Source organism: Oenanthe melanoleuca, chromosome 1A, assembly GCF_029582105.1.
Source record: "Oenanthe melanoleuca isolate GR-GAL-2019-014 chromosome 1A, OMel1.0, whole genome shotgun sequence".
NCBI classification, from domain to species: domain Eukaryota; kingdom Metazoa; phylum Chordata; class Aves; order Passeriformes; family Muscicapidae; genus Oenanthe; species Oenanthe melanoleuca.
The window spans coordinates 19425917-19439859 of NC_079334.1; the positions used below are offsets into that span (position 1 = coordinate 19425917).

Here is a 13943-nt window from a genome sequence, read left to right on the forward strand (position 1 = left end):
GGTTTTCAGCTGGCAATGCAGTGAGTGTGCAGGGAAGGAAGAAGGTTAGTGTAGCTGTAAAATCTGCAGTATCTCTGAATGTAAACACCTTTGTGTTTTGCTAGCTTAATTTGGGGCTGGCTTGCAAGGTAAGACAGTCATAAAGAGGTGCATACATAGGATTTCAGTACAGTAAACTAAAGATCAAACCGTGGGATCACTGAAATCTGCATGGTGATGAAAAGTTAGTACCTCCTCAGATCAAGACATTTGAAGAGGTGGCCTTAAATAACAATGCCTTGAGAGCAGTGGTGGGCTGTCATGTAAATAGTACAAATATATGGTCAGTCCTTTGGGGATACTTGATGTGACATTGGAGTCCAAATAATCAGCTCACAATTCTGTGAGTGGTGAGGTTTGGGAGTTCACCCACTTGTCTGTTTCGCCGCATCTGTGCTGGATTTTTGATTTGTTTCATTGCGTGTGAAAACGAATACCTGGTATGATCTGACCCTGCTGGAGCCCAGGGTCCTGGCAGCTGAGGGGATTTGACTGCTGGCAAACTGGTTAGGAAGATGGAGAGCCTAAAAGATGTTTGATGGCTGAATGATCCTATAGATAACAAGTGTATGAAGGGAGAGTAGGTGGGGATGATTAAGTGGAGGCCTGTTTGGGTTTTTTAGGATATCTAGACCACTGGCATGTCTACACACATCTTTTAGAACCTGTAGAATTTTATATATGTGCCAGGGACTTTCTGGGAACTTTTTAAACTAATAGAATTTGCTGTTAGAGATGGGTCCTGATCCTGTGGCTCCACAAGGGAAACACCTGTTGAAGTCCATGTGTGTGCCTGGGAGAGGGCAGATGCCCAGGGTTAACATGCAATGATCCCTCTCCACAGCTGGTAATGTGTAATAACCTAATTGCAGCTATTTTACATGCATAGCTAGCAGTACTGGCCTGTCTTCATTTACATTTATTTTCTCTCAGGAGATTTGCAGCAAGAGTAATTTATTAGCTAGAAAATACTAGCCAGTGTTAGAGATGGTGCAAAAGTCGGTGTCAGAGTCTTTCTTGCTTGCTGCAAGAGCTGTGGTTTCATTCTCTGCATATAAACACATGTTGGATAAAATTCTTTCGACCATTATTCCTTTTCTGATGAATTTGAAATCAGGAAAAAGTGGAGAGGGTTAAATAGACCCTTGGCTCTCACTGCACCCAGTAAGAGAAAGCTCATTTGCAGCTTAATTTGCCTCAAGACTGAAATGTGAAATGTGGGCTCAGTGCTGTCTTGTTTCCTTCACTTCAGCTACAGTTAAGCTCTTTCTTTTCTCTTATTGGTAATTGAACTTAATTTCTCTGAGATGGAAGTTGTTACAGGAACCAAGGAGTTGATTCTCAGCTATGAATTATGTTTTCACAATTAATTAGCAGCTTATGCTGAGCATTTTTGTGCCGGACACCAAACATTATCATAAGTACAAACAATATATTTCAGATAGCTGGAACATTTTCTGAAAGAGTGATTCCCTGAAACTTACAGCCCTGGGAATTAGAGGCATTCATTTCAGAGTAGAAGGTTGGGGACAAATGTTGGAATTTCATCTGTTCTTTAGGCTGGCTGCAGTCACAGACTGATGCTGCGATCGAACCCCATGGCAGAGACTGAAACAATTAAAAACACAAAATCCTCTTCTCTAGGGGCTTTCATTCCCTTGCTGAAATCATATCAATAAAAATCCTGATATTTGCATGGAAGAAAAGACTACAAATTTCAAATGTTAGAAATCACTGCCTTTATTTTTTTTTCTTAAAGAGTGCTTTTGCTAGAAGTAGAAATACTTGTTATAGTTCACCTTTTCTTTCATCTCTTTTTAATCTTAGAATTATATTATCAATAATATATATTATTATTATTATTATTATATTATTATATTCAGCTGGTTTGGCTGCTTGGAGCAAGACTTACAGATGCTCATATTAAGTCAGGTAAAATTCATTATATGAAAAATGTCCTATACACAAACATAAGTTTGCAAATGAGATCTACAGGTCAACAAAGAAAGAAAAAAGACAAGAGCTTTCTGTTCTTGTCTGTGTGTTCAGATCTAGCTTGTGCTATATTTGTAAAGTAATAAAATACCAGAAATGCAGTGACAAGGGAAATCTAAAAGTAGTGAAAAAAAGCAAAAAGTAAAGGTACTGCAATGTTAGAAAGGCTAACACATTTTTTTTTTTCCTTCTAGAACCCTTTTAATTGCTGAACTATTTCACAAATGTTTGAACTACCTCAGTTACAGCTGAGGAAGGTAAACACAGAGAGAGCCCAGTTTGTTCCTGGGGTCTCATGAGTGGCCATCCAGTGCTGGGTGGATTCCCCCGTGCTTCAGAGCCAGCTCCCCCATGCTGACAGCCATGCACACCTGATTCAAAAGACCCAACAGAACATCCTTTTTACACTGAAGGACACTTCAGCACCCTATGACAAAGGTGCAATCTGCTGCAAAAGACCACCAGATGGGTCAGAGGCCAAGCAGGAAAGGCTGTATGTTTTCCTAATATTCTAGGATCTCGCTGAAACAGACCATTTGTTGATTGAAATTAACGGATGGTTGTAAGAAGTAGACAAAACTCTACCCTCCAAAGGGGAAAAAAATCCTCAACAACCTGACTCATGTGGTTCCCACATTCATCTGGCATTCAGTTTAACCATAATTATGTGGCAGGATATCCTAATTAAGCAAATGAGTACTTAATGCCATTAGCTTCTAGGTACCCTGATCCTGGGTGTTGCCATCTCTGATGCTCAGAGGAAAGTAAAATCATTCTGCCTCCTTTATTTCTTAAAAAACATAAGCAACATGGGGAAACAGAAATTTCTAGCTGGTTCTTAAGGTGTTGGTGGCCTGATAGACACAGTAAAAAAATATGGTGGAAGGCAATGTGAAAGTGGAGTCCTGGTGCCCAGATGCTGTGTGTCAGGGCACAGCAGATCTGCTGCTCTGTGATGGGAGATGCCCTCTCCTGCAGTGGGTGCTCCTGGATGCACAGGCTCCTGTGGTGGTGGAGGGCTCACCCACCCCTCAGCACAGCCCTTCAGCTCCAGGTCTCTGTCTGCCAGACCAGGCTAAGCAGCAGGACAGAGATTTGCTGGCTAACAAACTTGGCACCCCAGGGCTAGCAGGAAAGGAGCTGTGCCCAGTGCTGTGCGTGAGACAGAGATCTCACTGGGGACAACCTGTATTATAGAGCTTCTGAGGGTGTCTCTACATTTGGGATGCATCTTCTTAACAAGGAATACCATTAACAGAATATTTAAATGAAAGCATCACATTCAGATTAACTTCTGCCCAGTGCACAAGAGCCAGAGCAGGAATTCTCAGCGTGGAAGGTCTGAAATGTACACCTTGTGTAAGTCAGGGGTTCTTCTTTTGGGACTCCTGGGGTTAAGGGTAGAATGAGCTGTGTTTTTGTTCTCAAGGGAAATTTGGCCTTGTGAGAGGCAGAGTGCAAATGACATGTTTGCTAAATGGTGTGTTGTGTTTATACATCAACCTCTGTCCCAGCTTGGCCTCCTGGGTGTTCACTGTGTGGCACCAAGATGTCCTACCCCAGAGGAGGAGCACTAAAGAGACTTCCAAGGTCCATGGCAGACCAAGGCAGCTGCCAGGCAAGATTCACTCTGTGCCCTGTGCAGGCTGAAAGCAGGGACTGTTCCCCACAGGGTGCTCTGCTCCTCTCTAAACTGTGCCTGTGCTTCCTTTTTCCCAAGCAGGGGCAGTAACACATCCTGCTTGTTGGACTGCCTGGCTAGCACAGGTTTTCCAGAGCTGGGACTCACATTCCTATCCTAAATGTAGAGTCACAGGGACAATACTGGTGGAGGGGCCCCTCTAATGCAAACATTTTTTGAAAATGAGTTGTGGTAAGGGCAGCAAATGGCCTCCATTGTAATGAGGTGGGGAGGACTGCATTTACAGAGCAGTTTAATCACATGGATGGAGCAGCGTGTTCACCTCTCCTCCTTGCTGGGTCATTTCCACTTTGAGCTCTGCAAACAGACCGTCTATTGAGCAGTTAGTATTCAGTGCTGAATATTCAATACTAGACTCTTGTTTTGGTGAGTCTTGGGCAAAAAAAGAAGGAGGAAAGAAGACTTCTCTTTTTTCTCATGTTCCCTCCCTGAGTTTGCTTTGCATATTGTTCAGAGGAGACTAGAGTCTTCTCAGAAGAGCCAGGCTCCTAGTTTTAAAAGCACTGGTCTACTTTCATAGTACTCTCTAAAGGAAGGGAAGACAGTTTGGAAGGGATTAAATTCATACAAGTCTTATAAATCTGTAAGTCCAGGCACATCGGGACTTAGCAAAGACTTTTTGTCAACCATATTTAGACTGTAAAGCTAACAGCATGAAATGATAGTTCTGTATACACAAATTAGTTCTGAGGGGTACCAATCTTTGTGGGGGGATGTTATGGTGATTTATTAATGTCCTCTCTGCTAGTTTTGGTAGGCAGATACACTCTGTGTTCATTCTGGGAGCAACAGCATTCATTTGTTTCTCTCTGGTGTGCCCTATTTAACCACAAAATGGTTGTGAATGATGTGGTGGCTGATCCTTTGACAGTAGTGAGCAACAGATAGATTTGGAGTAGATATCCATAAAGGGAGGAAAAGGGGTCACCATTTGAGTCCATGTAGTATCTCTCTATTTTTCTCTCTTTTTCAGTCAAGTGATTGTCTCTTTCCTACTGCTATAATTATGTCCTAACACCTGAGCCATGTATTCTGTGTACATTTGGGTCTGTCTTCTCATGTTCTTTCAGTCTGCTTGACTGGATGCTGTTTCTAATGAGAAATATTTACTGTAGCCTCATTCCTTTAGGAGCTGACCTTTTCTCTCCTGATTAGAAACAGAAAATAGAAAGTGTCTATAGTTACTTTCCTTTCTCCTATCCTTTATTTCTGACCATGCCCTTTTCTTTCTTATTCATTCTTTTGTTTCCTTTCCCTTTTTTTCTCACCTCCTTTCCAACAAACAGTCTTGTCCCTCCTCTCTCTCCCCTCTGAGCCCCACAACTGGTGTTTTGTGTATCCCCCACTCATATCTCACATCTTTTCATTTTGTCATCTTTGTGGGCCTGTCTTACTGATGTACTACCATCTCTGTGCCAAATTGGCCTGTCTGCTGGATTCATCAGCTCCTGAGGCAGAGGGAAGCATTTCATGGGTACTTGATGCAAATTCTGTTTCTTGAGCCACAGCTCTTCTGCCCAGCCAAGTGATTCCAGCTCTGTGTAATAGTTAAGCAGAACTGAATTAAGGATTTGAGGACTGCATGTCTGCTCATGCACCCTGGTGAGCTGAGGAACCATTGCAGCAGCTGGGAATGTCTAACCCAGAAGACAGGGAGCAGAGACTGCTGCAGGGTGCAAGAGATGGGAGAGGTACCCAGAATTTAAGGCCCTATGAGCTCATTTGTGTGTCTTGTGTTAATTCTATAACATAAGAAGTTAATGGAATCTGGGACAAAAAGGGCGTCAATAGATCCTGAGCTTTATTCTGGGGAAGAATATGCCTGGCAATGATCAAGAGGCATGTGTGGATTTCCTTGGAAGGAAACATTGCAGTTAAACTGCAGACAATGACAGCCTTTCCACAGAGCCTGGGGTCTGAGGAGCCATAACACATTCCCACTGTGGAAGGGCACACTTTGCTGCCTGCAGGGCTGGTGCCTGGGGGCACATGATGTGTGTGATGATCTTACTGATGAAAAGATTGGCTGCATGTTGCACACCTGTGTTCAATGTTCAAGTTCAGCCCTGGGAGAGCTGCACTGGTCAGGCACTGGTGTCACTAAGGGAATGTGAGGAAATGGCACCACACTGAATTTGGACTGAGTGGGGTTTGCTTTGCTGCTACATGAGAATGGTCTTGATGGAGCAAAAAACAAGTGGTCATTTACTAGTCTGGTGAAACTTGCTTTTCAAAATGACACAATGGATAGCATCTGTGTGTGACTTGGAGAGGGAAAGGGCTACTCCTAATTAACATGCATATTGAGTTGGAGATGCAATACCAATATGTTATGTGATTCCAGAGAGGGGGCAGACAGGAGTTCCTTGTTTGATCCAGAGTAGAGGCTGCCCTAAACACCAGAATCAATATGCAGAGGCATCCTGTATTATAGGGCTTCTGAGGGTGTTTTATCTACATTAGGGATGCATCTTCTTAATAAGGAATACTGTTGACAGAATATTTAAATGAAAGCATCACATTCAGATGAACTTCTGCCCAGTGCACAGCATAAGAAGAATAGCACATTTCATAAATTCCAGCTTTTCTGCCCAAGTATTCTGGAGGAGTTTAAAAATTATTAACTTTTTGTTATTAGTTTAAGCATGGCATGTCAATTTTTAATATACTTTATCAAATAGTTTAGTAGAAAATCAATGCTGGCTAAACAAAACAAAAGAACTCTCTCACACTCAAGAGAATTATTCTTTGCATTCTTATGATATCATGGTGAATCTTCACAATGCCTTACCAGAATCATGAGTCAAAGAAAAAGAACAAAAAAAATTTCTGCCAACATCTACAAAGTGCCCTGGACCAATGTCCATTAACCCTGAAATAGTTCCAATAGAATTGCATGCCAAGAAATGAGAACAAAAGAAACGACTGCAACCAGAGTGCCTGACATTTTCCCCTGTTGGAAATGAAATAAAAACTTAGATTAGCAAACAAAGCACCGAGGTATCTGGCAGCTTGTCAGGGTAGCAGCTCTGCCATCTGCACCCAGGCCATGTGTCACTGCCATCCCTGAGGAGCAGGTCTCTTGGAAGAACAGAAGATGGCTATGCAGGACCAAGGAGGACACTGGCATGATTTCCTGTGGAGCCTGAAGATGTTCCTGACAGCCCCCCAGGCATGACTGGAGGGTGTGTGCCTTCCCAGCCCATGGCACCCAATGAGCAGCAAGGAGCAGAACCAGGATCTGTGTGCCAGGTCCTCCTCAATGGCTGGAGAGGAGCTGGTTTGTGAACCAGGAGTGTCTCTGTGCTGAAGCAGTCACAGCAACAGCAGCTGGACAGTGCCCCTTGCATGGTGTCACAAACCTTCCATTTGGCTCTCAGTGGAGAGGAGGGATATTTTGATTACATCACCAATGAAAACCTAAATCTTAGAAAATTACTGTGTGTGACTGGCTGTCCCAAATAGCTTGTTCTGCTTGATTTTAGTTGATTTTGGCAAGTTCAATGCCCTCAATGGGAGCCAGTGGCTGCCAAGCCCTGTCATGTCACAGTCCCAGTTGTTCATAGCAATGTGCAGAGGCTAAGCAAGATCTTGCTTTGCAGTAGACTGAGGCTTTGTAGGTAAAGTGATTTTTGTTTGCTTTCTTTCAAGCAGTGTGGTTCTTTAAAAGCTTGAAATGTGGTGCTGTAACCAACCTGCACTGCACTCCAGCAGCATGATCCTTCTCAGGTGGCAGATGTGCCTGTAACCAGCAGTGATGTGCTGCAAGGTGAGAGAGGTACAGAACATGAATACTGCTTCTGCTCAGACCAGATGTAGTACACAGCAGTTACAAGGATAGGTGTTTAGTAGTTTGAGGTCAGACTTCATGTTTATGGTGTAATCACTACTCCTGAGAGAAAGGGATCATCTCTTTTGCCTTTAAGGGACTGTTTTAAACTTGTGTTTTGTCTTATAAGCTGATACGACCAATTTCTCCAAGACATTGAAGTGTTACAAGATGAGATCTCCACCTGCATTTGTCAAAATATTACATGCACTGGCTCATTTTTCCCTTACTTTCATTCAGATAGTGTTTAGAAATTAGATTTGTGGCACACTAAGGTAGAACCAAAGCAGGCAGGCTGCTGAGACATTATTATGAATTTAACAGCTGTGGGGGTTAGAAGTTCTCTGTCCAGAGCAGTGGTGCAACATGGAGACCATGAACAGAGAGTTTTTGGGGTGCTGGCATGTCTCAGGCCATGTTCAGCAAGATCAGCTCTGCAAAGAAAAGCTCAGTGGATCTTGCAAACCTCTGAGACAGACAACAGAAGAAGCTGTCAGGGCAGTGATGGTTTCCTTAACAAGAAAAGATATAGACTATCATCTCATCAACTCTCCTGTTGGTACCATGGGCTATCAAAATGGAAATGGGAGATTCCATGTCCTTCAGTCAGCTTCTTGAGCTGCTGAGTTACTGTGTTTACCTGCTAAATCTGCTGTTAGCAACCACTTTCTCTTGGCCTAACAGATCAGATGAGCGGCTGAAAGAGATAACATGTCAAAATAATTTGTCAAAGATATATTTAAAGAACATTTCTGATAGTTCATGGAAGTTCCTGCCCCTGAGCAGCTCTTGTGTGTTTCTGTCTCAGAACTCCCAGCCAGTGTTGCTGGCCAGCTTGGTACTGAGACACTTGGCAAAGAGATGCTGCAGGAAGAGATGAGTAACTCTTCCCTCTGAAAACATCAAACAAATAACTCAGAGGGGTGCTTAGACTCCTTATGCTTGAGAGGAGTTCCTCCTCTCTACTGGAACTGTAAAATTAAGTCTGTCCTCACTGCTAAATATTAATTTTTATAGCAAGTCCTTTTATAAATCCACTAAAATTTAGTGGTTCTTCTATATTTGCATTGTCTACTTTCAGATATCTTTGCTCACAGTTGCTTACAACTTTTTTTAAAATTTGCCTTGGGAAACTGGGGCAAAAAATTACAAGAGCAATCATGAATAAAGATAAGTGCTGGACTGTTGCAGCTGTGCCATCCAAGTTAGTATGTAGCTCAGGCAGTGGTTTGGGTCCTAGCAAAACATCTATTCTTATTCCAGTATAACTCTATTTCAGTGACAAGCAAACATGCAGAAGAAGTGCTGGTCTGTGTGTAAATTGTGCTGGTTGGTGACTTTAAAATTTGGAGTATGAGAGCCAATCTAGAGCTGAAAGCTCATGAGAGGGTTTTTCATGCATTTGCTATGGCTTTGGTGAAATAGATGGTTGTGTAAATTTTGTCATAACCAAAGCCTTGGCTATAACTCTAGGACATGGGGATTCTCATCTCATTCTCTTTCAAAAAAATAGTGATTCCCAATTATTCCAGTGATAAGACCACATCCAGATCAGATGGATCAGAGGATATGGCATAACTGTAGGGAATGAGGTGAGCATTTCTGTTTCTCATTTCTGATAGCTCATGAAAGTTCCTGCCCCTGAGCAGCTCTTGTATGTTTGTCTCAGACCTGCCTTCCCAGCTCAATCTTTGAAACACCATGCAAATGAAAATACACTGTTTTTTGAAAAGTGGCTTGGTAGGGATAGGGTGAAGTTACATAGGCTCTACCCACTTTTAAAAACAAGTTCAGTTTAAGTTTCTTTTGGTAAAAGGTAGTGGGCACATGGAATGGAAGTGAAATACTCTGGTACTTGTGTCTCAGTGATGAGTCAGCTTCAGAAGGATTTGGATCAAAAAGAGAAGAGGCAAAATTAGGGCCAGAAATATTTCCATAGTTATTTAAAATTAATCTTTCAGCTTTTAATTTGGAACAATTTCTTTTTTTTCCTTTAAATTCGTGTAAGTTATTCTGTAAGAAAATTTACACTGGGAAAATTATTGTAATTTGAATAATTATCTCCTTTCCCTTATGTAGGAATCCCACGGCAGATACAGTGTATTTGTATTTAGTGGTATGCAAAATTATATAACAGAAATTTTAAGGCTGAGTAACACAGTTTTGTGTTTCATTACAGTTCATTCTCGACCTGTGTGAAGTTATATAGTTGCTATGATATTTGCAGATGGATCTTCCAAATGCCACTAAAAACATGATTTTTCTATCTTTGCTAGTAAGATTGTGATAGTTTCCATACTGAGTCACAATTATGAGCAAGTGACTATAGTGCATTTTTCTACTAGCTACTCCTAATCTGTTTCTGATCCTTGTTGTTTCAGTACAATTGAGGCTGTAGTGTGCTGGGACTCCTGATGGGAAGGAGTCCTAGAGGGGCAGAGGAAATGCCTTAAGGCTTGATACCTAAAAACACAGCAAGTCAAAATACACCCTGTATTAGGATGCAGCTTCTTTTGTTCTCACAGGCACTTCCCATTAGAAATTTGGGGTTTCTCATGGTGTGTTCATCACTGCTATCAGATCTGATGTGCACTTGTGCTTAGTCTCTGCCTGAGCTCTCCATCATTCTGTGAGTTTTCCTGCTGTGAAATCCTGCCTGTGAAAACTTTGTAAGGTTCAAGTGCAATAATTAAGCTTTAATCACAAATAAAATTCCATCCCCCATGACTCAATGCACGTTTAGAACAGTGGTGTGATGTGGTTGGTGCCAGCCTTGCCATGGAGCCTGGACACACCAAGGGTTCCCATGGGCATTTTCCCTGCCTGGGACAGGCACACCCACATGTCATGAGGACAAGGGTATCCAACACTTAGAGAGCTCTGCCCTGTGGGTTCCTTAGGCCTGGAACAAGATCTAATGTTATTAACTCTTAAAGAGCTTCAATATGTCAAACCTAATTTTGACATTTGATTTTATTTGCTCTGCCTCTTTCTCTTTTTATTTTATTTTGGGTAGGTGTTACCGTGTCTGGGATTTGTGGGCTCCTGATAGGAATATTTAAAATTTTAGCAAAACTGTAGTTGTGTTTTCTTTTAATACCTGAAGGCAGTGTTATTAATATTGGGAGCTCAAAGCCTTGTAAAAATGTTTTTCTTTTTACAAACAGTAGAAAAATAGCTACTTATTAAATGAAGTTACTTATTAAAATATTTATTTATTTATTTATTTATACTTGCATAATTTGGTTTATGAGATAATACAACTTTGAAATAGTTGGTTGGTTTGGTCACATTTTGCCATCTGCCAAATAATTTGACAAATTTGCCATAAACTCCCTGACATTTTTGCTCAAAAGAGTTAGTTTTCTTCATTCTTTGCTGCCAGACAGGTCATGCATCTTTTCAGGCCTGAAGAATTTCTATCAGCTATTTAAATGCAAGGCCACAAAGAGAAAGCCAGACTCAGGCTGCAGCAGGCTGAACCAGGGTGATTCAGGACCAAAGGAGCTGCAGCACATAATTAAACAGTATCTGCATCCTGCTCCAGGCTTTCCATGTGGCAGTGTAAACTGGCTGCTTTTCCCATCCAAGGGGGGAACGTGCCCAGTTATCCAGATGCTGCGTGAACAAGGATGATGAAAATGGTTATTGAGCAACTTTAAAAGTTTGGGATGTTTTTCTTTTCCTGCTGCTTAGGCAGGGAATTTGGCTAAAGATGGCTGCTGCCAGTTCCCTGCTGCCGAGGGAAGAGGATGCATCCCAGCTTCCCAGCTCTTGGTGCCGGCAGGAAAAGAAAGGGCAGAGCCGGGCATGGGTCTCCCCTTGGCGCTAATGGCAGCAGCCTTTGCTTTTACTGCCTGCAGCTGGGCTCGGAGCCAAGGGAATTATGTACAGCCATGGCTCTGTGCTGAAAGGAGGAGGAGGAGGAGGAAGGGTAATCTTTCCCAAGCCTTCTTGCACCTCTCTGCTGCTGCCCTCAGCAGCAAGTTTCTCCTCACCTGTGAGACAGCTCGCAGTAAAAACGGGACTGGAGAGGTGCTATGAGCTGGTTTTTAGGGCAGCAGGAGAAATCTGGCACGAAGCAGCCATGTGCTCGTGCTGGCCCTCAGACAAGGAGGTGATCCATCCCCACCCCAAGCAGCTGAGCTGCACAAGCCGGGAAAGGCTCCGGGCTGGAGCCGCCGGGTTTGGAACCGAGCGGGGGCTGATTCCACACACGGGCCCTGCTGGCAGGATTTACACCGTGGTGTCAGCAGCCTAAAGCGATTTTTAAACAAGGCTGTGTTGAATTTGGTGGGAGAAGAAATATCCTGTAAAAACCTGTTGCCAACAAGTGGGTTTTTGGATGGTTGTCAGAGTGTGATGGTGCATGAGGAAGATGCTCTCAGGGATGTGCTGGTATTGATGAAGGCAGCACTGCAGCAGTTCCTACTGTGAATAACTGGGGAGGGGAGTAGCCTGGAGCTGCCACAACACTGCCTGAAAACCACAAGCACACAAGGCAGCAGTGCTTGGAGTCTTGTGGCAGGGTCTGAAATCAGCTCTGAAGGTTCTCAGCACAGCCTGGCTGAGGTTCTGCACTGGTGCCACTGCCCTTTGTTTGCATGGCAGAGGAGGGTGTGTGTACAGAGGAATATGCACAAGTTAATGCAACTGCCTGGGTTTAAAAAGCATATTTTCCTGCAGGATGTATTTGGCCATGACTATTCATTTATTTGTTTATTGGCATCTAGTGCTGAAATGAAGTCATACCAACTTTTATCTTCCATAAACCAGATGGGCAGCTTTCCCAAGACCCTGGGTTCCTGCTTTCCCTTCCAGCCTGCTGCTGTGATGGGCTTTTGCTGGCTGGCAGACTACTGCCTGTGCTGTGCAGGTAGCCTGGTGTCTGGTGGGGGTCTTATGGAAAGGAATCTGGAGCCATTTCCACGTCTTTGAAGGTGTTTCTGGCTCTGGCAGTTTGCTGACAGCAAGGCCTGTTTCCCCTTATTTCTTGTGCATCTCTTCACTCAGTGGGGTTGTTTCCTGTCGTAACTTGCAGCCTTGCCCTGCAGCATTCCCATCTATCCTTTTTTTTTTCTTGCCTGGACCACAGGGAGCTCTCTGAGAATAAACTCATTTCTGCCCATGTTCATGCCCTTGAAAAATAATCTTATGAAGGAGGTCAGTTTATTGTAGCAATATCCAGGGGTTTAGGCAAACTCAAGAACTCATATTTCATACTTTGTCCAAGGAAACACATAAGAAGGTGTAACTTTTGCCCTGAAGACCTGTAATAGTATATTCTGCTGAGCCTGGTGCATCCTCTAAAGTCATCAGGGGATGTAAGTTACACCTTCCAGGAAGAACAGCGGATTCAAATCTATGTGATGCTCTAGGTAACTCATCTGACTGGTGGGAATTAATTGAAAAACAGGGAGGAACAGGAGTGGTTGCATTTGCACTGTGGGGTGGCAAAGGTTTGAGCAGCTCAGTGGCTGCAGAGTTGCTACATTGGACTTGTACCAGTGAGGGAAGGATCTCAGTAGTGCCTGGGACTCCACCAGTGTGGATGAGGTTGCAGGACTGGGCTTCACAGAGCATTTGATCCTCGATTTAACCAAAATTCACATGCATTAGTGATTTTGTACTCATTAAGATTTCCTCCAAAAACAGCAGGAATATTCGAGGATTTGCCTTTGCCAGACTAAGACTTGGAAACTTGTGCAATTTCTGTGGTTCACTTGATTTTTATTTTTTAATGTATTGTGTGATGGGGGACAGAATATCCTAAGGACCTTTGTTTTGTACACAGACATGTTTCAGCCTCTGTACTTTAAAAGAAAAAGAAAACAACAACAAAAAAGCAAACAACAAACCAACCAAAAATGAATCTAGAAAGCAACAGCTAAGTTTGAAAGCAAGAAAGGATTTTCTTGCTAAATAGCCTCAGACCAAGCATATTTTAATAGAAATGTTAAAGATCACCATCTGTTGAATGCTGGCACTTTGTTTAGATTTATCTGTTGCAAGTTTATATTTTATGCAAAGACAAGCAAACAAAAGAGCATATTTTCTTTTTTTTTTTTTTTTTTTTTTTTTTTTTGCAGAGAGCTGGATTGAACGATGTCTCAATGAAAGTGAAAACAAACGTTATTCCAGTCACACCTCTCTGGGGAATGTTTCTAACGATGAAAGTAAGTAACTTGTCATTCATTTAAAGTGAGTGTGAACATGTCCAAGTGCTCATTTCCTGCTATATAAGTTGCTACAGCTCGATTTAATTTTTAGTACTGTGCATTTAAAATAATCAACTCACTCAATGTACTCAATAGTTTTATTAATTTTTTTTTACTGGAATATTTGCATTTTTAAAAAAAGGAAATAATACTGTTTATT

General features: G+C 42.5%; 1 protein-coding gene across 1 annotated transcript in view; it reads left to right on the top strand.

Moving 5' to 3' along the window:
* The window catches only part of RFX4 (regulatory factor X4), an 83020-nt gene that overhangs the window by 5201 nt on the left and 63876 nt on the right, over positions 1–13943 (top strand). Inside the window, exon 2 of the mRNA XM_056515593.1 lies at positions 13655–13741. Coding sequence (XP_056371568.1) covers positions 13655–13741 — 87 coding nt within the window. The remainder of the gene's footprint in view (positions 1–13654; positions 13742–13943) is intronic.